Below are 24417 nucleotides of genomic sequence, written 5' to 3'. Positions count from 1 at the left end.
CAAAAACGTCCCCGTCTAATAATGTCTCTGTGATTTGAGAATTACATCTAAAGGCGAAACAATTAACTCTCAGCAGGGCAAAGCAAGTAAACTCGCAGTGATTATACAGGACAGTAAGATACCTAATTCACTCAAATGCACAGTGACGCTACCTTGTTATTAAGTCATGATGTAACTGCGTTGGTCTCACGATACGTCGAGACGTTCATAACCCTGTCTACACGTGATTTAAAAAACTTTTTTTTTCTTTTTTTCGCTTTTGTGTAATATTTTACTAAATAATTGGGAGAATTCAGCCGTTGTCCAGTCAGTGGCTTCCGAATGTCCTAAATTACACGTTTACCTTTGAGGGAAAAGTCCATGTAATGTCACCCAGAACACATTAGTCTCAACAGCTTAAAAACAGAAGGATACTAGGCTTCTTTAAGTTTAGATGTTAAGGTTTTCACAAAAGGTAAAGAAGTCGGGTTCCTTTCTTTTTTAGCTCTTAAGTCTAAAGAAGAAAACGATCCCCATTCCTGAAGGAGATACTAATCCCGTGGGGTTCTGGCGCCCCCTTGTGAATAAAGACAAACACATGCATTGATACATTTTAATGATTACATTTTAATGTACTTAATTATACCGTTATCAACATACAACAAATCAGTACACAGGAACACTTAGCTCACACTCAAAGATAAAAAACATAAAACATGAAGACACTGAAAACACGTTTCTGGTTTCTCACAGATTTGATACACTTTTTAACCACAACTGCATAATGGATAACACTGGCGATGCCTGCCACATATAGATACCCTTTTGGACCTTGTTTTTTTTTTTTTTCTAAAGAAGTTCAGTCATTCTGAAAAGATTTTCACACCAGGCATGAAACAACCTTCAAAACTGCACTCAGAAGAATTAAAAATCAGAATGAATAAAAACCATACCTCATTAATTATACAAAAATAATACATTTTATTTAACCCCAATTGTGCTGGCTCAAAGATATTTTTATTAATAATTTAGCTTTTTGTTACTAACTGTGTCTCATTTATCATATGCAATGGCAGCCTCTTAAATAACCAGGTAAGAGGAAAAACAAAAAAAAAACAAAAAAACCCCCCCACTAATTACATATTTGTTGTTCTTATGACTAATAACATTATCTGACCATTTTAATGCTTTCAAAAAATACTCCCTCATATTGTACCAGCTGGGAGAGAACATTTCCTGCACACTGCAAATGGCAGTACCTGCTAGGTATGACTCATAAAAATGGTCCCATCACCCACAGTAAGCAGACTACAAGCATCACTCATTACTACTGTATCAAAGGCAATACAGAAAATGCAAATTATAACATTCTTGTACCATTTGGTTAGTTAAGTATTAATTCATATGTACACAAATACAGATCTGATGTACAGTATGTTCTGATATTATATAGGAATTATTGCACTACATGTTCACTTCTTGTAGTAAACGGCACAGTGAAGAGAGCAGCACAGAAACATGAAACACTGTCGCACAGACACACATGCTACTTTAATATATTGATGTATTATTTGGGGGTAAACAACAGTACTTCTCTAGTCATCAGTAACTTTCTGTTTACTTCCTCCACTGTATACCTCATCCGATTGCTCTCCAAAACACATTTTAAGATGGAAGGTTCACAGTTTAGCAGGTTATATATTAATCATGTGAGCAGCGCTGACAGGTTTCCAGAACTAAATTCTTTCCACCACTTGGCATTTACAGCTATATTAATCGTAACATCTTCCCTATGTTATGGCACTGATTTGAGATGATGTCACAGTATGTGCAGGGGTACTAATGGCAGGGTGAGGGACCAAACAGCTGCTGCTGCTATATGGTTTAGTCCCTCTGATTACATAGACATGTGCTCTGGGAGTACATAGGAGATGTCATCCCAAGGGTGGCGATACAGACCCTGTTTCAGCCTCTTCTGATCCAGGTAGTGTCCTTAAGGAGATATATAAAAGAAAGACTGGTTATCATACAAAGTAGAAGTGTTTGCTGTCTTGCAGACATTGCCATGCACGCAGATAACTCACCAATGAATCCCATACTGCGACCCAAGACAAAGATGCCATTCAGAGCACCAATTTCCACAAACTCATCTGCTTCATCCCTGTGAATGTGTGGTAGACAGGGAAAGGGGCTTTTTAATAATATAGACATGCTTCTGTCACATAATCCCAACAAGTTTCAGCACATCTTCCTAAGTAATCATTTTTATTAAAAAGCCTGGAAGAAAAACTATGCTATCCCTTAATTCTAGTTAAAGTGCCATTCTTAAGAGAAACCTGGTTTAAACTTTAAAGAGAAACTGGCTCACCGTGTAAATCCACCACAAGTCCTGAGCAAATCCACAAAAGCCACACCAATGAAGCCATCCACATTCAGGATCAAGTTGGGTTTCTTGGTAACACAAGTACAGCATAAAATCATTACAAGTGGACTTTTCATACCCTTCATTAATTTCCCTCTCTCCCTCTATATATAGACATTATTACAATAAGAAATACTCATATTAAACATGATAAGAGTTTCAAATAATGACGTTAGAATATAATCTGTGTTAGCCAAACGCTTAGACGGCTCTAAACATTCAGCTTCAGTTTTTTCTGCTCTTTGCTGGATACAGATGTGAAAAACAGGTGATATCCCAAATTTCATTGATTATGGAGGCAGCCAATGAGACGAAGCTCCGCTTAAAGTGATTGTGACGTTAAAAGTGAAGAGAAGCTAAAATCACTTGTTTCAGACAGACGATGAACTGGCAGCACCAAGGCCCTGGATGATAAAGATTATTTTGAACTGAATTATGCAAAGCTACTTTGGTAGAGTCCAACAATTTGGAGCTGGAAATAATTAGAATAAGTCCCCTATAATGTAAGAAATTAGTTTTTTCCAAAAGCTATTCCAAGCTTACCTTAGAGGTGGTGATTTTCTCTACTTCCAGAGCATAGTCCAGCAGCTGTGTGGAAGGAAAGTGCTGCTTCACAAAGTCCTTTAAGATCTGGACTCTCATGTCTGGATTGTTAATCTGAAAAGCACAGACAATTCAATTTCAACATCTCTTCTCCCCAGTCAAAATTGCTGTCTTCCTCTATCAGTATTAGCTCATGATCTAAGAATTATTAGATATGGTGCACATCTATATTTCTTGTATTTTTAAATACTTAGTTTAGCCAGAATAACACGATGCTGTATCAGATGCTCACACGCTAAGTAGCCATGGTACTCACCGACTTGACTCTGTGTCCAATGCCCATGATCAGCTTGCCATCCTTCTTCATCTTGTTCACAAATTCCATGGGCAGCATGCCGCTATCAAATGCTTTGCTGAACTGCTTTGCTGCAGCATCCAAAGCGCCTCCAAAACGGTCACCCTAAAAAAAATTAAAAAAAAAACATTACAGGAAGAAAGACATAGATTACATTTAGGTGGTTGAGTTTTATAGCTATATAAATCAAGTAAATAGATCAAAGACAGGTGTGGGTGTCTTACAATGGTGAGAAGGCCTGAGGTGAGGCTGGAGATGAGGTCTTTGCCAGCTCGGGCACATACAATAGTGTTATGTGCACCAGAAACAGCAGGGCCGTGATCCGCAGTCACCATTAGACACATTTCGATGAACTGGCAGGCATACCTGGGCAACCTGCATACAAAGATGATGAAATATCATAAAAAGGTTGCATAGTTCAAAGATTTTTCCGGAGCTATTTATGGCTGAGTTACAAGCCTGACCTCCTCTGGAACCAAAGCAGCCCCAGAGTGCCTCCGAGACCTATTTCTGACTTGAAGACCTCAGTGATGGGCATGCCAGCATAAATGAGCTCCTGACCTCTCTCGTCACAGATACTGGTCATGAAAGAAGCTGGCTTACGGATCAGACCGAGCTCCTGAAAGGCAAAAACAATGAGAAAAATGAAAAACAACTGCCATCACACCCTTTAAAAGCTCTGCTCTTAAAAAGTTATTCTTTCTGGCATACTCACTCTTGCCCACGAGTAATCCATTGGTACAGTGGGAGGAGGCAACTCTTCAGCTGGCTGAATAACTCCCTTCGCAACAAGGTCATCATATACAGAGCTGCAAAATTAAAAATAACACAAAAATTAATTACATTTAGATCAAGAATCGCTGCATAAGAATATTAACCCTCCCCCTCATGAACATGCACTGACTTGATGATATCCCCAAGCTCATCAAAGCTTTTAGGGACAAATGCACCAGCTTCCTTCAGAGCTTTGTTCTTAGCTACTGCTGTCTCAGAGGCCTGGTTGGCACAAGCTCCTGCGTGGCCAAACTGAACCTGAACACATTGTGTAACACATTGAAGAACACAATTAAAGCGACAATTAATTTCTGGAATGTCTCATTACTCATCTGTTTAATATGCATCAAACACTAAATCTGCCCTCTTACCTCTGAGGAGAACATAGTGGCACAGGTGCCAATACACCAGCACACAACTGGCTTTGTGATTCTGCCCTGTTTGATAGCTTGGCAGATCTTGTATTCTTCTGTGCCACCAATCTGTTACAAGGGCACAGACAGTCAAAAATTAGCAGCCAACAACAGTTTAAAGCTCCGAGCACCAGTGTGTGATCATTTACTCCTCACCTCTCCCAGTACGACAATCATCTTTACTCCAGGAGTGTCTTGGTAGCGCAGCACATGGTCCGTAAACACAGAGGCTGGGTATCTGAAGAAGAATTATGAATTATGTCCCAGCTCACACCACATTTAAATGCAGAGCCAAAAAGCACATACGTACCTATCCCCACCGATGGCCACACCTTCAAATACACCATCAGTGGTGCGGGAGATTATATTGTTAAGTTCATTGGACATGCCGCCTGATCGGGACACATAGGCCACGCTTCCTGGGCGATACAGCTTGGAGGCGAGGATGTTATCCAGCATGCCTCCCGTGTTCCCGATCTTGAAACAGCCTGGCTTGATTCCTCCAACCTAGACAAAACAAAACAAAAGGTGGTTTACTTAAATTAAACAACAACAAAACAGAAAGACCTGGTAAATTCTCATTAGAGGTGAAGAAAAACTAACAGTTGCTGGTCCAATGATTGTGACACCCTTCTCATCTGCTGTCTTGATAAGCTTCCTAGTGTGGGCTTCAGGGATTCCCTCAGCAATGATGGCAATGGTGCGAATCTGAAGACAAACAAAGAGAAATGCTTAACTGTGAAGCCCTTATTAAAGTTTTTATAGGCCACAGATGCTGCAGCTGGGTACCTGTGGGTACTGCATGGTCTCTATGGTGCTATCAAAGGCTGAGCGCAAAGAGGCAAAGTTGATGAGCACATCTACATCTGGATGCTTCTTCATGGCATCGCTCATGTTCTTATACACAGGGAGGAGGATCTCTTTATGTCCCCAGTAGAACTTCTGTTTGTGGTCTCCACTGGAAGGCAGCCAACAAGAAACGCATATAAGAAACAGTAAAAACAGTACAGTACTCTCAGAGGTTCTTACAGTTATATTACAGCAAACGGGCATTACACTGAGAGCAGACACAAGCTAAAGAGGACAGGCGCAGCATACATACGTGAATGGGTAGACCATAGCTGCAACAGATGGCTCAGCTCTGGAGCAGATATAGTCAAAGTCCAGCATGCCCTGTACTGCACGAGTCTGCATGCCCCACACTATCGACTTTGTGTGTTTAGTGAAGAGGGTAGTTGCCTTTCCTACAGAGAAAGGAAAACTCTTAGATACTGGTGGCACTGTTAGCAGTGTTTAAATAAAATTGGACATAAAAAAAAAAAGAAAATCGATATGTGAGTCCTTGTATTAAAACACTGTAACCTCCATTTTCTCCCAGAGTTTGGAAAATATGAAAATGAAATTTGAAAGTGGAAGCATGGAAATAGTTTTTGCAGAAACCTATTGCTGACCACAGAGGGCGCTATAATACCTATAGTGAACTGTGCAGACATACAACGCCTCTACCTACTATCCAGTGATGGATGCAAGCAGGGCTGGACTGGGACAAAAAATCGGCCCGGGCATTTTGACTAGAGACCGGCCCACCAAAAATGTGACGTCATTCAGGGGTAAAACCGCAAAGGATTCTGGGAACTTGTGGCAAGAGGTACTAGCGCATGCAGGCTTTCAATTGAGCTCAGTTACACAGCGATAAAAAGAAACACAAAAAATGGCAAGAAGCTGTTGTATTATTAACTGCAATAGCCGGTGTTGTGCCAAAAACTGATTGCTGGTATTTAAATTGCTATGAGTAACTTGTTGGGCTATAATATGTGAAACATATGTCAAATGCATCCCTCATGGATGACATGAAGTCATCTCTCCATCTCTCTCTGCTGCTCTTCTGTCTCCTCTGTCACAGACTTCTCCACTTTAGATGATAAATCAGCCTGGTGCAACATGTAAGGATTGGCACAATTTGTTAAGATTTTGAGGAGTTTGAGAAACTAACCTGAAGCATAAAATAAAATTTACTATCAGTAACTTCATAGCACCCGCCCAGCAGTATATAAACTCCATCATGCTAGCTAGTACGCAGTACCAGTTATTCTAAGCGCCTGTAAAAAGTCAGCACAACGAAAACAAACTACAACTAAACTTGGTTTATATCTGACACAGACAGCAGGTCATAACTTCTTGCCTGAAGTTCAGTTCCTCTGCCACTATGACCGGCAGCCGCCTCGGTCTCTCCTCCTCTTGCCTCCCCTTTCCCTTATCCACCTGCTGGCCTCCACCACTTGCTGATGTTGCTAAATCTGTGGAAGCTATGCCATAGCTACCGCCAAACAATTCAGTTATTTTTACACATTTGGCAGCGTCTGCCTGAAGGGCTCGTTTCTTTTTGACCCTAATTTTTTCTGCACCTTCTTTCCTTTTTTTGTTCTCCATTTTCTTTAGTTCGTCTAAAGGTTGCTAAACAAGGGGGAGGGTGCATCCGACCTCCTCGGCTGTAATTGGTCCAGCCCAGAGTCGATCATGACCAACTGGCCAATCCAACACCTTTCATTATTTATACCCTTCCAAAAAAAAAAAAAATAAATAAATCGATCGGCCCATAAAAACAAAAAATCGCCAGCGGCCCACCGGGCAAATGCCCGGTATGCCCGATGGCCAGTCCAGCTATGGATGCAAGTATGACAAACAGAAAGGTTTTGGCATTTATTGTGTAGTCTCATGGTCGGGGTGTTTCTCACCAACGGGGGCTCCAGTTTTAGGCTTCTTTGCTGGTGAACTCTCAACTTTGCCTTTGTTTTCAGAGAAAGAAGCAGTCCTGCTGGACGCTGGCGTCTAGAAAGTATTAAAAAAAGAAGAAGAAAAAAGTAACTTTTTTTCCCCTCGCATATCTAAAAAAAAAAAAACGTTTCTCAGTAAGGACAGCCTAGTTGGGACAGCTTTAGCTGTGATAGCTGTGATAAATGGTAGAGCCGCTGGATAAGTTGAGATCACGTGCACTTGATGTGCATGTGTCCTGGAAATCTATTAAAAATAGTTTTTGTTGATGACCCCAGTTTCCTAGTACTTCACATTTATTCACACCAATTCCCAGTAGGACAATTCATATTTCATTTCACTTTGTTCTTCTGTTGTAGCGCACATCTGAAGCAAAGACAAACAGGCATGCACACACACGCACTTCCTTTGCTGAAATCTTGCACTGCACATTTTTAATGGATGCCTCGAGCGGCGCGCTACAACCTTGCACTTCCAACTGCAGACTCACGACTAAAGCAGCCCACAGATCCCTGCAATGCTCTTTATATAAGAGCATTGCAGGGAACTGTGTAATCTGGTTCACTATGAGGACAAGATAATAGTGACTGAAACAGAGGCTGTGGCATGCAACCTACATTTGAGGGAACTGACTGATGTAAATACACTTCACAGTGAATTGCAAGAATATCTCGATGGTTTATCAGGCCAGTGCGCGTCATACCGATGTGCTGCTGTTGGAGTTGAGGAGGAAGTTGGCAGTGTGGGCAGCAATAGGAGGCAAGTTGGCAATTGGCCTGTGGCCCAGCGCCATGCCAACAATGGCAGTCATGTGGGTTTCTGTGCCAAAGACATGAATTGGGATGCCAGTGGTCTTTCCTGTGGAGAAAGGTCCAGAGTCGAATTAACTGTGGTGTGTAACAGCTGGCAGGTGCTTAGTCTCAAGACTACATTGATAGATTACAATATGAAGCCTAAATTTATAACATATCAGGAAAAACATACCAACTTCTCCCATCACTCTTAGACCTTCCTGGTAGTTGGGGCCTCCACGCCGCACAAAAATAGTGACCTCATGCTCCTTCAGTGGCTCCTGATAATCTCTGATAGCCCGAACAATTCCCTTTGTCCAAAATGACAGAGATGCTCAATTAACACATGACATTAAATAAGAAATATTGATATATTAACACCATGCAAACAAAATGCACACTGTACCTTAAATGTTGCTGCAACATTTGTGAAGTTTGCAATGCTTCCTCCGATGATCAAAACCTTCCCTGGAACACATTAATATGGAAATAATTTCATATAGAAATAATATTGTTAATAATAAAAAAGAAAGAAAGTAAGTAAGAAAGTTTACACAATTCCCACCATCAGAGTGCTTTTCTCTCGTCATCAAAGATAGGATGGTCTTGGCATAATCATAGGTCTGCTGTTCACTCGGTGCTCCAGAATACTCTCCATAATTGGCCAGCTCGTTAACCCCACCAAGATCACAGATTGTGTCACTGAGGGTGTTTCATATTAGTAAAGAGATAGAATAGAGAGAAGAAACAGATCAACAAAAGCAACCACAGCTCTGTTTTTCTTATATGGGGCATTTTCAGCTGCAACAATAAACACAACTTCAGGAAAAACAGACCTCCAGAACACATCCCCTTTATTCATTTAATACTGCACTGTAAACAGATACAACAACTTAACAGTGCACAGGGGAAATAATTAGTCACGCCTGATGGGTCTGCAAGTCCCACTCTACACCCCCGACAGACGGCAGAGCAAGTGAGGCACCGCTCTTTCTTCCAGACTCTCAGTAAAACAGCAACATCTAGGAATCCAATTTAGCTGGCAGCTGAATGGGCAGAGTCTAAACTGCTGCACTATCAGTATCCCTACTGCATCTCTGGCATTCTCCCCTAATACTAAACCCAATTATGCACAGAGGAATGAATTTAATGGTGATCAATACTAGAGATTGTTTAGTCTTGAGAGCCATGGATTCTAGTGTGTATGTTAGCACTATGACTGAGTACCTGTACACCACTGAGGCACCGCCGCCTGCCACCATGGTCCAGATTCTGCCTCGAGGATTAAGGAGAGTGAGTTTGAGGCTGGCTCCACTCTTAGCATCAAGGTCTGCAATATAGGCCTCCTACAAAAGGAAAAGGAAGAAAAGAAGTACGGGCACTGTTAAATATTGCCTTAATCAGAGACGGACCTTTTACAAGCATCTCACTACATAGTTGTAATTTGTCCTTTGCCTGCCCTGTAACATTAAAGGGGCCATTAATTAGAAATACTGTATAGATATTGACAGCGACAGAGGATGTGATGCACATCAGTGGTTGTTTGTGACAGTCAGGTCCACAGCTGGTGGCTGAGAGTAAAAAAAGCTCCCAATCAAAGGCACCTGCTGTCCCTCATCTCCACTTCGACTCGCAGCAGCCCAATTAGACCGGGCCGTCTGCTACACAGACAGACAGTCTGTCTCAAACCAGCTCCCACATGTTTCACCCAAAAACAGACAAAAAAACAACCATCCTGTAAACAAATGAAAAAGAAAAAACCCAGCCCTTTTCCATTTACAAGCTTACGAGTTAATATTTAACTACATTAAATATTAAGTTCTGTCAGTGTCATTCAAAAGTACAATAATCAGTCTTATTCATCTTCTAATTATTGAAACAATCTTTCATGTTATAGGTCTTTCATTTATTATAAATATAGCTCCCACAACAAATAAAGCAGAACATTTCATGCATCTATGGGGTAAATTTATTTATTTTCTCCAAATCGTTATGCACATGTTGCAGCCCAGGCAATCTTTTCTGGAGACACGTTTCCTCTCCAAAGTGAGACCTACAGTATTTTTACGTGTGAATATGTTTGACGATACCACTGTTTCTAAATAATTATACAGGAGCTAACCTGTTTAAACCCATTTAAAAAAAAAATACAATTTATTCTTCAGGTTAAAAACAGGTTTACAGGATCCATCGCAGTTAACACTATCCCCTTCTTCTTACCTTTAAAGTACTGAGGAAGGCCATCACAAGAGGTCTAGGACATTTTAATTAACTGAAACAGTGCCATTATTTTAGTTTGGGAAGGCACAATTTATGAAATGATGAAGGTGATGGATGTTCTACTGTACCTCTGATAAAAAGCTAATGAGCAATAATAAGAAACAGTCTCAAGAGGTCACAATTATAAGTCTGATGCATCTCTACCTCTGTCCCTCTAGACCTCCCCTCACCTCGGGATAAGCCTCCCTGCCGAACGGTGGAGGAAACTCCACATCTCCCCACTTGGCCTTGCAGATGTAATCAGCTGTTGCGTCGATCTTAGCGGCCATGTCCAGCACATAAACTCCATCTTTTGTGACCACTAAAAGGGGAGATGTCAAGATGTAATGTTAAAACGTATACTCCAGCATGCTAGTATAAACTAGAAATAATCTTGTAATTAAACACACACCACAATCATATAAATCAGATACAGATTTAAGTTCTTACATTCCCACATTATTGTGACATGCAGTCATTGAAGCTGTATAGCAAATGATTAGTTTGATTTAATTAAGTATGATTAATGTGCTTTAATACACATTAAGACACTACACTGTATTCTAAATGATGGCACCCACATTTGGTTTATATTGTTTTGTCATTGATTTATATAAGATACATTAATTATTTATTTCCTCGGTTTTCTTGTGTTACTTGTCTGTTGATGCACTCCGCCTTATTTTGAACAAAGGAGGAGGCTAAGGGTGAAGGTGTTTTAAATGCCAACCAATTGAACGTAACCATCTGCTGAGACCACATTAAGGGAATGTGGTTTCTTTACATTAAATTTACTTTTTAGTCCCTGTGGTTTCCACTGCTAGTCATGGTGGATAGTTCCCCCTCCCTGAGCTTGGTTCTGTCTTTTAAAAGGGGGTTTTTTCCTTCCCACTGTTGCCAAGTGTTTGCTCATAGGGGGTATCTGATTGTTGGGGTTTTCCCTGCATTATTGTAGGGTCTTTACCTTACCATGTAAAGTGCCATAAGACGCTGTTGTTGTGATTTGGGGTTACTTAAATAAAACTGAGTTGAACTGAATTTGGTTAGGTCTGTTTGATTAAGGTCTTCTTTCGTTAAGTATTATTTTCAAGATTTGTTCATCTGACATCTTTTGTGGGCTCACCTATGTCTAAAAATAGCCTGTTTTCATGATAGAGCATTTTTCCATATAATTTGTCTTTTCTGGATATAATAAAACCCACATTTAAAAAAAAACAGTGATTATACATCCTTTAACTTACACCACATCAACAGGAAAAACTACCAGAGGGCATGTACTGGTTACTAATTACATCTTTGCAAACACATGCTGCCTTCATCAAACAGAAAGTGCATGTATTATTTAATGTTTTTCCCCCCTCTGTGTCAAAAATGTGTGTTTCATGATGATTTTTTTGTGATGCTTTCCTCTCTAATTTCCTTTTGATGTCCCCTTTCCAATTTTACAACCTGATAACATATTAATAAGCTGGTGCAAGAATAAAGTGTAGATGCTATAACAGTAGCCTGTTCAGATATAGTTTGAGATGTTATTGTGGACTTGAGAAAATCAAAGAAAAAAAAAAACCCTACCCAGAGGGTTGATCTCCAGATATGTGAAGAACAGGTCTTCATACAGGTTGAAAAGTCCAACAATGAAACTGGCCAAGATGCTGCAGAAAAAGAGAGAGAGAGAAACAATAAGTTCAGTGTATAAAAGCCTGATTTTTGGATTGGTTGCAGCAGTGCCTGAATTAAATGGAGATGTCTGGATGCCGTGATGCATAATACAAGACAATCACATTAGAAATAGGGGGGGAAAATTAAATACATGAAAAATCCACTGATATAAAACAAATTGCTGGCTACAAATCTTGGGCTAGCTCAAGCTCTTAGTCACTTACTTGAGTGTAATAGCTTGAAAGACTAGCTTTGAAGAAAAAAAGTTGCCAACTAAATACACTACAGCCAATTTATTATGAAGAAAAATTCCCTAGAGTTGTCACTGACGCCTTGTTTCCCCCAGTATAATAAGGTTTTATTATTATTATTATATTAGTGGTGACTCATGTCTTATAAATCTATTCTATGAAGCATGACTGATACAAGCCACAGAATGTTTAGATAAGGAAGGACTACAAAGTATAAATATGAGTGCATGACTTTACCCTTTGCCACAGACAGTATAATTAAATGACAGACACAGGCTGCCAGGTGTAAAATCTGAAACAAATGGGGAAGTGCTCGAAACCTCATTTAATCTAATCTGCAAGATGTTCATCTTGTAAATCATAGTCCTACTTATAATAAACAAGACAGTCAAGCAGGATAGAGAAAAAGAGGGCAATTAATTATTAGCCATTCAAAAAGAGAGGAGAAAACACTGCACTGCCCTTCCCATGGACTTTGTATTGCATGAAGGTGCAGTGTGGTGGAAGTCACAACCAACAGAAGTAAGCTGAGGAAGCAAACAGCTGTGCTTTTTGCAAAATCACAAACAGGATAAAACAGAAAAGGAAAACTCCTTTATACTGACATTAATTATACTTAGTTTTTACACATTGCATTTTAAAGGTATAGAATTTGCATCATGGATGACTGTATGATCTATTTATGTGGTGATTTTATTATGTTTAAAAAAATTCTTAACTAATTAGATCATCTTGATAGCAAAATATAATTAGGAATAGGGTGCTAAAATTATCCTTTGATAGTGAAATTTATTTGTGGTCACAAGCTTGTGAATCAATAGTGAAACAGAGTTCTAGAGCTGGGTTGCATATTGTGAAGCCAGCTGTTTTTCCCTCCTGTGCTCTGTCTCCATGCTTGTGATACAGATGCATGGGTCATTCATGTTATTTCAGTCAGATCCACCTGTGGCAAATCATAAAAGATGGCAGATGTGAGGGAGAAAATGAGACTGGGCCCATCTGTTATATACAGTACAGTCTATGATCTTTGCCTAGGTAGACTCTGATTCCCATGAGTCCCTTTAGTATGCTTATGACACACAGCAATGAAAACTTTGCAAAAGGACTCATCTATGTGAATCCATCTCTTTTTGAATATCAAAATCTCCATGACAAAAAAATGTAAAACCTGCAAAACATTCACATGCAAAGCACAGTTTCTATGGTCTGTATTCAATTTCTTGAATTGAATCTAACTATTTTTATCTTTAATCTGCAAAACAAATTATCCTCTGCATATTAACAATAATGCTATAAATATACACAACAGGAGCTGCATGCAAACAATCTAATTTGCCTTCTCCATCACATGTCAAAACAGAGAAGTGAGAGGTTGCTGTAGGGGAGGCAGTGCTTTGCTCTCCTCTCCTGTCTGTCAGTTCTGCAGGCAGCTCTGAGCCTCTGTACCCGTATTAGCCTTTTGTCAGGTCGTCGAGTGGCCCGTGGGGGGAAAAGAATGACCGAAACCCCAAGTGACTCAGCTTCTCATGTCTGCTAGCTAAATGCAGGTTTTGTTTTGAGTCCAGAGTGTGAGGAAAAAAAGTGTTTGTGGGGGTGAGGAGGTGAGCTGGGGCTGGCAGAGTGATTTCTGGGATGGCTTCTTCAATGTCAGCCAAGACAGTGAGACGGCCAGAATCTGCCATCACAAGAGCAATGCTGAAGAGATGGATAAGAGGGTTTGGCGGAGGGTCAGCCACTGTATCCTTCCCATCAAAATAAGTGGACGTGTTCTGAATGTGGCTGTAGCGTTTAAAAAAAGAAAAAAAAAAGGCTGGGAGGTGGAGGCTGATCGAAGAAAGGCAAAGCCAAGGAGGGAGTTTGTCATTTGTCTAATGGGCAAATGGAAACCCTCTGCCCGTGTACTGCTCCCCCCACATTTACTGCCAATATTAAAGTGCTCTCTCCAGCTTAATTTATTTGCTGCTCCTCCCTGTTGGTCAGTAGTTCCTTCTATTTTTAGCAGTTTAGTGATGAATACATCAATGTTTGGGTGACAGGGTGTATTAATGAACATAAAATTGTTAATAAAATATTATTTTGCAATGTTTTTATTCAGTAATGTTGTCTTTTTTAATATGAGAAGGTCTATAAATGTTTAATTGTTCTCTTGTTTAAGTGCACATACTGTTTTGTGGGGACTTACTACGAAATAAGGTAAAGGCTTCCTGTAAAAAACAATTTAATCATGTAAAAGGTGTATTAGTTTTTAAACAGGTTTCACAAAGATGCTGCTTATTCTGTGAGGATGAGACTGTGTAAAGGCAATATACAATATTACTCCTGCAAGAGAACATATTTAGTCTTCCTTAAAGGCTAAATATGCAGAAACTGACAGAGTACACAATAACAGAAACCCCAGTCTAGTCTGTAATATGCAAAAAAAAATGCAAATTCTAACTAATGCTGAGTTTCATGCTCATTTTCATAAACTGTACATACTGTGTCCACTCCCAGTCTTTGTCTACCCTGCACACATCAAGATTCTGCACATGCACTCCCTTTACCATTTCTATCCCACTTACACTTTCTTGTCATTGGGGACATGAGTCAGCAGGTCTTTCTTCACCAGGTCTTCACTGATCTTTTCATCCACCTTAATTAGTAGCTTCTGTGCCTTGGCGTCGACGTCTCCTACATCCACCCCGCCCTCGTGGTGAAACAGCACATAGTCCCCTTCTCGAGTGGCGTATATGCACACATAGAATTCTTCCTCCTGACCAATGGATAAAGTTTACAAATCTGTCCATTATATTTCTTGAATACTTTAAATATTTGATTTAGCATCTGTAGTAATACGATATGAATAGGCTAAGATATAAAGAAGGTAGGAATTTATTTTACCTGCTTATGTGGGACAAATGGCTCAATGAGGAAGTTTTTGAGAACACCCTTGGCTTTTCCCACCTGCAAGTCATTAACACAATAATAATCTTCTTAGGGAGCACCAATTAAAAAAATAAATAAATAAAAAATAATTATATATATATACAGTGGGGCAAAAAAGTATTTAGTCAGCCACCGATTGTGCAAGTTCCCCCACTTAAAATGATGACAGAGGTCAGTAATTTGCACCAGAGGTACACTTCAACTGTGAGAGACAGAATGTGAAAAAAAAATCCATGAATACACATGGTAGGATTTGTAAAGAATTTATTCGTAAATCAGGGTGGAAAATAAGTATTTGGTCACCTCAAACAAGGAAAATCTCTGGCTCTCACAGACCTGTAACGTCTTCTGTAAGAAGCTTTTCTGTCCCCCACTCGTTACCTGTATGAATGGCACCTGTTTGAACTCATCATCTGTATAAAATACACCCGTCCACAGCCTCAAACAGTCAGACTCCAAACTCCGCCATGGCCAAGACCAAAGAGCTTTCGAAGGACACCAGGAAAAGTATTGTAGACCTGCACCAGACTGGGACGAGTGAATCTACAATAGGCAAGCAGCTTGGTGTGAAAAAATCAACTGTGGGAGCAATCATCAGAAAATGGAAGACATACAAGACCACTGATAATCTCCCTCGATCTGGGGCTCCACGCAAGATCTCATTCCGTGGGGTCAAAATGATCATGAGAACGGTGAGCAAAGATCCCAGAACCACACGGGGGACCTGGTGAATGACCTGCAGAGAGCTGGGACCAAAGTAACAAAGGTCACCATCAGTAACACACTACAACGGCAGGGAATCAAATCCCGCAGTGCCAGACGTGTTCCGCTGCTGAAGCCAGTGCATGTCCAGGCCCGTCTGAAGTTTGCCAGAGAGCACATGGATGATACAGCAGAGGATTGGGAGAATGTCATGTGGTCAGATGAAACCAAAGTAGAACTTTTTGGTATAAACTCAACTCGTCGTGTTTGGAGGAAGAAGAATACTGAGTTGCATCCCAAGAACACCATACCTACTGTGAAGCATGGAGGTGGAAACATCATGCTATGGGGCTGTTTTTCTGCCAAGGGGACAGGACGACTGATCCGTGTTAAGGACAGAATGAATGGGGCCATGTATCGTGAGATTTTGAGCCAGAACCTCCTTCCATCAGTGAGAACTTTGAAGATGAAACGAGGCTGGGTCTTCCAACATGACAATGATCCAAAACACACCGCCCGGGCAACAAAGGAGTGGCTCCGTAAGAAGCATTTGAAAGTCCTGGAGTGGCCTAGCCAGTCTCCAGACCTCAACCCCATAGAAAATCTGTGGCGGGAGTTGAAAGTCCATGTTGCTCGGCGACAGCCCCAAAACATCACTGCTCTCGAGAAGATCTGCATGGAGGAATGGGCCAAAATACCAGCTACTGTGTGTGCAAACCTGGTAAAGACCTATAGTAAACGTTTGACCTCTGTTATTGCCAACAAAGGTTATGTTACAAAGTATTGAGTTGTATTTTTGTTATTGACCAAATACTTATTTTCCACCCTGATTTACGAATAAATTCTTTACAAATCCTACCATGTGGATTCATGGATTTTTTTTTCACATTCTGTCTCTCACAGTTGAAGTGTACCTCTGGTGCAAATTACTGACCTCTGTCATCATTTTAAGTGGGGGAACTTGCACAATCGGTGGCTGACTAAATACTTTTTTGCCCCACTGTGTATGTATATATATATATATATATATATATATATATATATATATATATATATATATATATATATATATATATATATATATATATATATATATATATATATATATATATATAATTATTGTGTGGGAGCAGCTCACATGGGTTAAAACACATTATAGCATGGTCTATATCTATCTATTATGGAAAACAACAGATGTTTAATTACTGCCTAATTCCAATTTAAAGATAAATTTACTGTGGGAGAAGCAGACATATATGTACATGAAATTAAAAATGATAAAGTGCAGAAATAGCACTGTGAATGAAGGAACTGACATTTTAAATGACAAAAAAGGAAATGCTCTCATGTAGAACTGCAGGCATAGAGTGCTAACACAGCCACAGCTCATTCAGTAAAAGCTGTCACTGTTCTTCTGTTAAAGGCCAACAGGCGCAACGCAACCAGGGACCGGCTGAGAGCAACCAGCCGTGGAGGAAAGAAAAAAAAATACATATAATAAGGGTGAAAGCTGCCATTTTCAAGGGGAGAAATAAAAAGAAAAGATTGATGACAGTAGTGAAAATGATTGAAAAACTCACAGTAGCTTATACTCAGATAAATAAAGTGGCAAATATGAAACAGGCTGATAAAGAAAAATAGAAAGCAATGCCTTTATAGAATGTCATATTGTACCTGAATTTTTCAACCTAACCACTTATGTCACTATTACCCCACAAAACATTAAATACTAACTGAAAAAACTGAAGACGTGTGGGCAAGCAAAGTGTGAGCATCATAAAGGAAGTGACAGGATATATTTATTTAGAAGTGATGTTGAGGAAGTTAATCTAGTATGGGTGTTGTTCCTGTAAACAGCACCACTTACTTTTTCATTGAAATAGAGTCAGAGAGGAAGACAAGCATCAGAAAATATGAGATCAGAAGAGTTAATGTTAAAATGCCCGCGGGAGGGCGAACAGCGTAGATGTCTAAGTCTGTGGATGTGATAACAAACAACGAAATGACATGGGAGCTTCAAATTGATACCATAGATTTATCCACTAAAAATCTCAGACAAGTTGGAATCTAAGTGACCTTGAACTAAAGAGCAGAGGTCAAAGGTCAGGTTTGATAAAACGTTGTGAATGCGTTAATGTAATAACAAGGAGACGTAGGATTCTGAAATCGATGCTATAGCTGTTTCTACAGTAGGATGCTGAGGGGTAGCACTGGTCAGTGCCAGTATTTTAATAATATGCATTCACTGTGTGCATTTTGAGGGCAAAAGAAGTAAATGACATATGAATAAAATATACATGTTTGTACTAGTGAAGGTAATTTATCTGCAAAATTACTTCATCCAGTTAAAATGATTACTCTACTGAATTACACTTCTCCTCGGGAGAGGACAATAAAGATGACATGGCCCAGCAAACTGAAACACTGCACAGACCATCAACAGAGCAGCAGTGGCTGCAAGTAGTAATATATAGTAATTCTACCTCTCGGCTGATTCCAAACAAACGATGTTTTCTACATAGCCAAATTGTGTGCTAACTACCTCACACCGCTGTGTCTGGGGTCCGAAAGAAAAAAATTAAAATGATATACCTTGCGGCAGTTGTGAAGTGCTGAGGAAAATACCGTGTGTCTGATGGGGTGATTTTATATAGGTGGATTTGGTTTCAGTTGACCTCTGACATGCAGAGATAAAGAGCAGGTTGTAAAGAAAAAGGTGGAAACTATAGAGGTACAGTTAGGGGTGTGCGCCTTTCTATGTGAACGTTAGGGTGCGTGTCCTCGGATGCTCTTGTTAAGGAAACAACCTTTATTGTTGGGGGGGCTGGCAAAAAACCAGTGCAGGTATATTACTACTGCTGCATTTATTCGTATTTACAGCCAGTAGCACTGCTGACACTGTCACCTAATTTGCAAGAAGATATGCAGTTTCAGTGCTACACACACTCTTCTTCAGTGCTTTATGAACCAACCCAGTCTCTCCGTAACTCACTTCTGGGTTTATGAGGCAAAGCGGCGTCTCAGTGCTATGTTGATGGAGTGAGTGTTTCTTCAGTGGCAGCACTTGCCTCAGCTGACTGGATTGATTTAATACCAGCAGGCTAGCAATGAAGTCAATAACAAACTGGGCAGCTGTTTAGGCAAACGTGCATCAGGGGAGGAATAAACATAAACCAGGCACATGCAAGGAAAACTGGGAAGGAGGGTAAGAGAAAGGGGAAAGAAGAAGGGAAAAAAAGGGGAAAAGAAAAACACTGGGATAATATTGACTGGAGGACGGTTCAGCAAAATGCACGCTCTCAAGCAGAAGGGTGGGTGGAGGGAGTTGCCTGAGAGACAGCAGAGAGGCAGAGGGTGGATGACGTACTGTGGTTTCTTTCATAAGGCGGGGTTTGAGCCACTCTTTGACGCCATTTAGGTCCAGGTTGACGCCAACCAGACCCAGCTTGCCTCGTCTCTTGATGAGCTGGTCCGGCTTCACCACCAGTCTCTGAAGGAGGAAGGGAAAAAATATTATCAGCAAACTTTGAATGAATTCATCAAATTGACCTTTTCAGTTTGAAAAGCTAAGTCTAAAGTAAATGTTCTAATTTAATCTGTAGTCATTCTGCTTTTACACTAGTATGTAAATATTACTTTAAAGGAGCAAATTTAAAATATTAAAGCTGGAGAGGTTTCTAGAGGTAACACTTAATGCATTTTAACAGCATAAATATGAGATTTGACACCAGTGCAATGGTAAAAATGACCCCCAAAAAAAAAACCAAAATCTGATTCTTAATCATCCATCCATCGTCATCCGCTTTGTCCGGGGTCGGGTCGCGGGGGCACCTTGAATCGCCACCTTATCGTGGTGGAGGGGTTTGTGTGTCCCAGGGATCCCAGGGGCTATGTTGTCTGGGGGCTTTTGCCCCCTGGTAGGGTCTCCCATGGCAAATTGGCCCTGGGTGAGGGACCAGACAAAGAGCGATTCATAAGACCCTTATGAAAAGGACACCGAGGGAACAGTTTACCCTGCCCGGGATAGGGTCACCGGGGCCCCGCCCTGGAGCCAGGCCCGGGGAGGGTGCCCGAGGGCGAGCGTCTGGTGGCCGGGCCTTAGTCCATGGGGCCTGGCCGGGCACAGCCCGAAGAGGAGACATGGGCCCATCCTCCCGCAGGCCCACCACCCGCAGGAGGCGCCATAGGGGTCGGGTGCATTGTGTGTGTGTGTGATTCTTAACCAATCCTTTTGAAATTTCCAGCTTCAGTGCAACTATTTCATTATAAAGTATATAGTAAAAGTACTGAGCCACATACCCATTACCTACGGGAGCTGCTCAACACCCATGCCACGAACCTGCCGGCGCAGGTTTTGTGTTGATTTTAATAACAGGAGGTTTGGAAGTCTGCACTTATCGAGCTAAGCACCTTGTGTGGTGGCAGGTGTGCAAAAACAGGATGGAGTCTGATGTCTGAATCTGACTGAGTCTGATGTCGCCTATCTTTATGCCATCTCAAGTTTATTCAGTGCAATTTTTACTTTTATCAATCTTCCAAAAAAAAAAGAAAAAGAAAAAAAGAAAAAGAAAAAGAAAGATGTAATCTTTGCCTTCTGGGAATTATAATTTATGAATCATGAATTTTATGATGCTTTCTACATCTATTAAACAGTAGAATGCATAATCACTGCATTAATTGGCAGAGTAATGGTAAAATCTGGGGCTGTTATTTGCAGTCCTGAATGAATTCTGCTTTCAGTGTAAGCCAAATGTTTCAAAGTGAATTAATGAATGGAAAAGGCATGGATAGGGGCCGACATATTCATGTTGCAGTGATAAAACACACACTGTTTTCCTCAGTTCATTTTATTTCAGACCACAAGACTGCAGGTATGTTTTTTATAGGATTGCTAAACAATTCCTTACTGCTCTGGAAATCCCAAGTATTTAGTACCTGAACGATGAGGTGCCATGTATTTGAGAAATTATCTCTCATCTACCAACCATCCCATACGATGCAATTGAAAAATTACATAAAACCCCTACTGGCATCACCCAGTTCCTCTTACTTCAGATGAAAAGAATGACTTATGACAATGGAGCCATTACTATCTGGGTGCTTGCCAGTGAGCAAATGAGGAGAGGGCTGAGGGTGAACCTTAATGCAATTTCTGAATCAATTCTGCAGCAGGACACATCACTGTGGATCTGCCCTAAGCATCCTCCTAATACCTTCCAGATAAAATCCATCAGCAGAGAGGGAGGCAAACAGAGAATGACATTTCATCGAGCAAGATGAGCAACAGAGTAATTAAATCAACTGATATGATAGCTGTCTATGTATGTAACAGAAGAGCAAACTGGAAGCCTGGAGAACCTGTGCAAAAATGCAAAACCCAGCTCAACATTTGGCTTCTGGTGGTGCAAATATGAATTTTTTCTACGTCTTCTTTTTTTCTTGTGCTTTTACTTTGCCCAATTTCCACCAAGTATGGAACAGAACTGATGGTTTCCTCCTCTGTCTGTGATTTCAGCTAACAAGCACCAAGAGAGCGCTCAGCTGCCAGCCTAAGTAATCGTGCCTATAAAGAGGATATCCTTTTCCACAAGCAAAAGAGACTGTGCTTTGGAGATCAATGGTCTATAAATTAGAGACATAACAAGATGACTGTTCAGTCAGCTAAATAAAATATTACTTCACCATCCACATATATTACCGCCCTAAATGTTTCTCCTGCCTCACCTCTGTGAGCAGCCATGGGTGCTCCTGAGCCAGTCGGTCAAAGTTGGTCTCAGGTGTCACGTTTGCATAGCGGAACCTGTTCTGGATGGCCGCTGATGTGCAGATGTACTTGTAGAGGAACTCCTTTCCCGTCTGCTCAGAGATGGCTTTGGCTGACATGACTGCTCGGGTGAGACAAACAGAGAGAGATGTATGAGGAGATATGCAGATGAGAAGTAAGGGTTGATACAGAAAAGCAAACATGTGGTGGATAGAAACAAAACTAAGCACAAGATGTTACATTGAAGCATGCTTTTTTTTTTGGGGGGGGGGGGGGGGGGGGGGGGGGGTTGTTTTTTTTTAAACTAAAAAATTATGCAAGAGTTCCCTAATGCACTGCTGTGCTCCCAGAACTGTCAAGAAATGGTCTGCTAACAAGATGACTGAAAGACAGCTCAGCGGTTTATATTCAGTGTGAGTAATAACAGACATACTTAACGGTAAAGCAATAAGAAACATGGTTAGAGGCACTATCAGGCCTTCTATCCTTCTGGACAATCACATATGAGGTTTGTTTCAACCTGACAGGACACGAACAGTAAAGCCAACCCTAATGTGATTAGTATGGGTTTGTTTCATCTGCACACTAATGAAGTCATGGGCAGTTAGTTATTTGCTCAACAACCGGATCCACACAAAAGCTCCAGCAGAGCAGGAGGAGAAATGACTAAATAAACTCACCTCACAAATTTACAGTTGCAAGATGAATTATATGATGATTATAAACAATAAATATGCAGCACAGATAAGAAATAATCTTTGGATGCAGGACCTGCTTTCCTTTACTGACAAAATGTGACGGAAGTAAAGTAAGAAATTCAGGCATCTGTAATAACATCTGTAAAATTTTACTGCTAAAGGGTGGGGCGTGAACTTTACACTTTTGCCGCATGTTTCACTCAGTGAGGTCATCTCCACTGGAGTCAACAGAGGTCAAAACAGGACATCAGTGTTTGAGTTTTATAAGCAGCCTATTATGCACAGACACATCTGATTTCATAATACCAAGACCACAGCAAAGTAAATATGCTGATATGAACAGTCATGAACAGCTTCAGGACTTAAAAATGAGAGAAATAATGTAGAAGCAGCAAAAATATAAGGAAACTAGTACTTCTGCAGCATCACCGAACCCATCTCCGATGACAGCTGTTCATTTTTAAACAGGAGAAAATCTCACACTGAAGACTTGCATTTTTCTTTGCATACTGTGCAGAACATCTTGCAGAAGCACGGCATTAGATCTTAGCTTTTTTTTCTTTTTAGGTTCAACTTCAACTTACTGAAATTATGACCATTTCCATTTCGAACTTGTTAGACATTTCAGTTTTACTGAGAAAATCTACGTATGTGCCTTCTTACCATCATTTCTTGGTGTCCATTAGATCTGATCTGTTTTAAGATCATTGAAGTTTTTAGTTTTTTAAATTTAATTTTTTATTTAAGCATTGTTATTTTAACTGCATGCCTTCACTTGTGTTTATGTCATACACTTCTGATACACTGACTGATGTAGTTGACCCTCCAACAGTGTGTTGGTAAACTGATGACGCTCTGGATTCTCCATGTAACCTTTCAGGGATGGAGTACCTGCTCAGTCTGTTGCTATAAGAGATTTAATAAGCTGAAAGCTCTGACGTCTGCTCGCAGTTCTCTGCGTGCTACACTGCGGACCTGGCAGCTATTTCTTTAACGGATTAATGGGACTGTCATGGAGCTTTCTCATTATTGATCACTGCTGTCTCTGAGTCACAACAGCACCGAGTCCAGACCAGCAAATGTGGTTCAAGCAAAGCTCATCGGGGGTCACATACATCATCTCATTTCTCTGTTGCACCTGACCTGTCAAAGGTGTTAAATATCACTGATCCACAGAAACACTGGTTCAGATTACACACTATAACCTAAATTAATAACAAAGGGTGATGGATGCCTGGGGAAGGGAGAACTGAAGCAAAATAAAAAGCCGTTATAAAAGAATGCAATCCAATATCAAAATTGGAGGTCATTGTATAATTTTTAGCTTTCATTATAACCCCACTAACTATTACAACAAAATCTTCCTGACACAGTTAAAGGACCGAGTTACTGATTGAGTCACACATCCCTCAGTGGAAGGATTTGGTCAGTCTGGTTCATTCATTTACAAACCGGTCAGACAGCCTCGCAGTTATCCGGCAAACATCCACATCACTACTCACTAAAGTCTTACTCAAACTTACTAAAAACCAGGATGTAGGAAAAGTACAAGTTAAACGTGGTTTACGGACTGACTAGTTTAACTTCTCTTATCAGACAGAGAGAGAAAACAATAGACAAATAGTTAAAGGAAGTTAGAAAGAAAAACCACAGACACGTTTTTAAGTAACAAAGTGGCGTATTTTACCTTGTTTTTTGTTTTTATGTCGTCAGCAGCTGTATAAGTTTGTTATGGTCTGATGGGTGAATTTCCTCGGCAGTGTTGCTCCACTCTTGCCGCCTGCGGTGACCACTGGTGCGGGAGAACGAGGTTCCCAGTCAGTTTTGTCTCCATCGCCTATCTGCTGACAGGCTTAGCTGATGTTTCCTGGGCTCTGATTGGCTCTTTCCATAACGTACACTTTTGCTGCCTTCATGAACAGTAAGAAATATTACAACTAAGTTACGGAAGACACACTCGAGGCAAATAAACTGGTAACACTGTATATGTAATTTAATTTTAATACATAATTTTTAATGCTTATCTTTTTGCTTCTGTAGCTATAGCTTTGATATTAAACGTTTTTAGCCCACGTGCGCATCTTTCCTACATTATTGTCTTTATTGATGG

At 40.5% G+C, this 24417-nt stretch overlaps 1 protein-coding gene across 1 annotated transcript; it reads right to left on the bottom strand.

The window, feature by feature from the left end:
* Positions 1–586: 586 nt before the first annotated feature.
* Positions 587–24140, bottom strand: aclya (ATP citrate lyase a). The gene is made up of 28 exons (XM_004552305.3): positions 23995–24140; positions 21570–21730; positions 19213–19335; positions 15099–15161; positions 14780–14970; positions 11881–11960; positions 10500–10630; positions 9277–9395; positions 8615–8751; positions 8456–8517; positions 8243–8360; positions 7962–8116; positions 7222–7315; positions 5589–5730; positions 5276–5444; positions 5090–5194; positions 4797–4993; positions 4643–4724; positions 4445–4555; positions 4204–4331; positions 4015–4108; positions 3764–3918; positions 3524–3674; positions 3261–3404; positions 2945–3058; positions 2348–2430; positions 2064–2140; positions 587–1971 (listed from the first exon to the last, which is right to left on the bottom strand). Exons 2-28 carry the CDS (start codon positions 21726–21728, stop codon positions 1877–1879), a joined length of 3279 nt encoding a protein of 1092 aa, XP_004552362.1. The 5' UTR covers positions 21729–21730; positions 23995–24140; the 3' UTR covers positions 587–1876.
* Positions 24141–24417: the final 277 nt, after the last annotated feature.

The sequence above is a fragment of the Maylandia zebra genome, linkage group LG4 (assembly GCF_041146795.1).
Source record: "Maylandia zebra isolate NMK-2024a linkage group LG4, Mzebra_GT3a, whole genome shotgun sequence".
NCBI lineage: Eukaryota > Metazoa > Chordata > Actinopteri > Cichliformes > Cichlidae > Maylandia > Maylandia zebra.
Note: the sequence above shows the minus strand (reverse complement) of the source record. Positions and strands in the feature narration are given on the sequence as shown.

Bases quoted from the DNA above. Each gene is read 5' to 3' on its own strand.
- aclya (XM_004552305.3), bottom strand. From the start codon at position 21,728: ATGTCAGCCAAAGCCATCTCTGAGCAGACGGGAAAGGAGTTCCTCTAC. The intron at 11,961-14,779 runs GTAAGTGGGATA...CTTTTTCTGCAG, and splicing joins GTCCCCAATGACAAGAAAGT to CATCTTGGCCAGTTTCATTG. The intron at 3,675-3,763 runs GTCAGGCTTGTA...CTTTGTATGCAG, and splicing joins CTGCTTTGGTTCCAGAGGAG to GTTGCCCAGGTATGCCTGCC.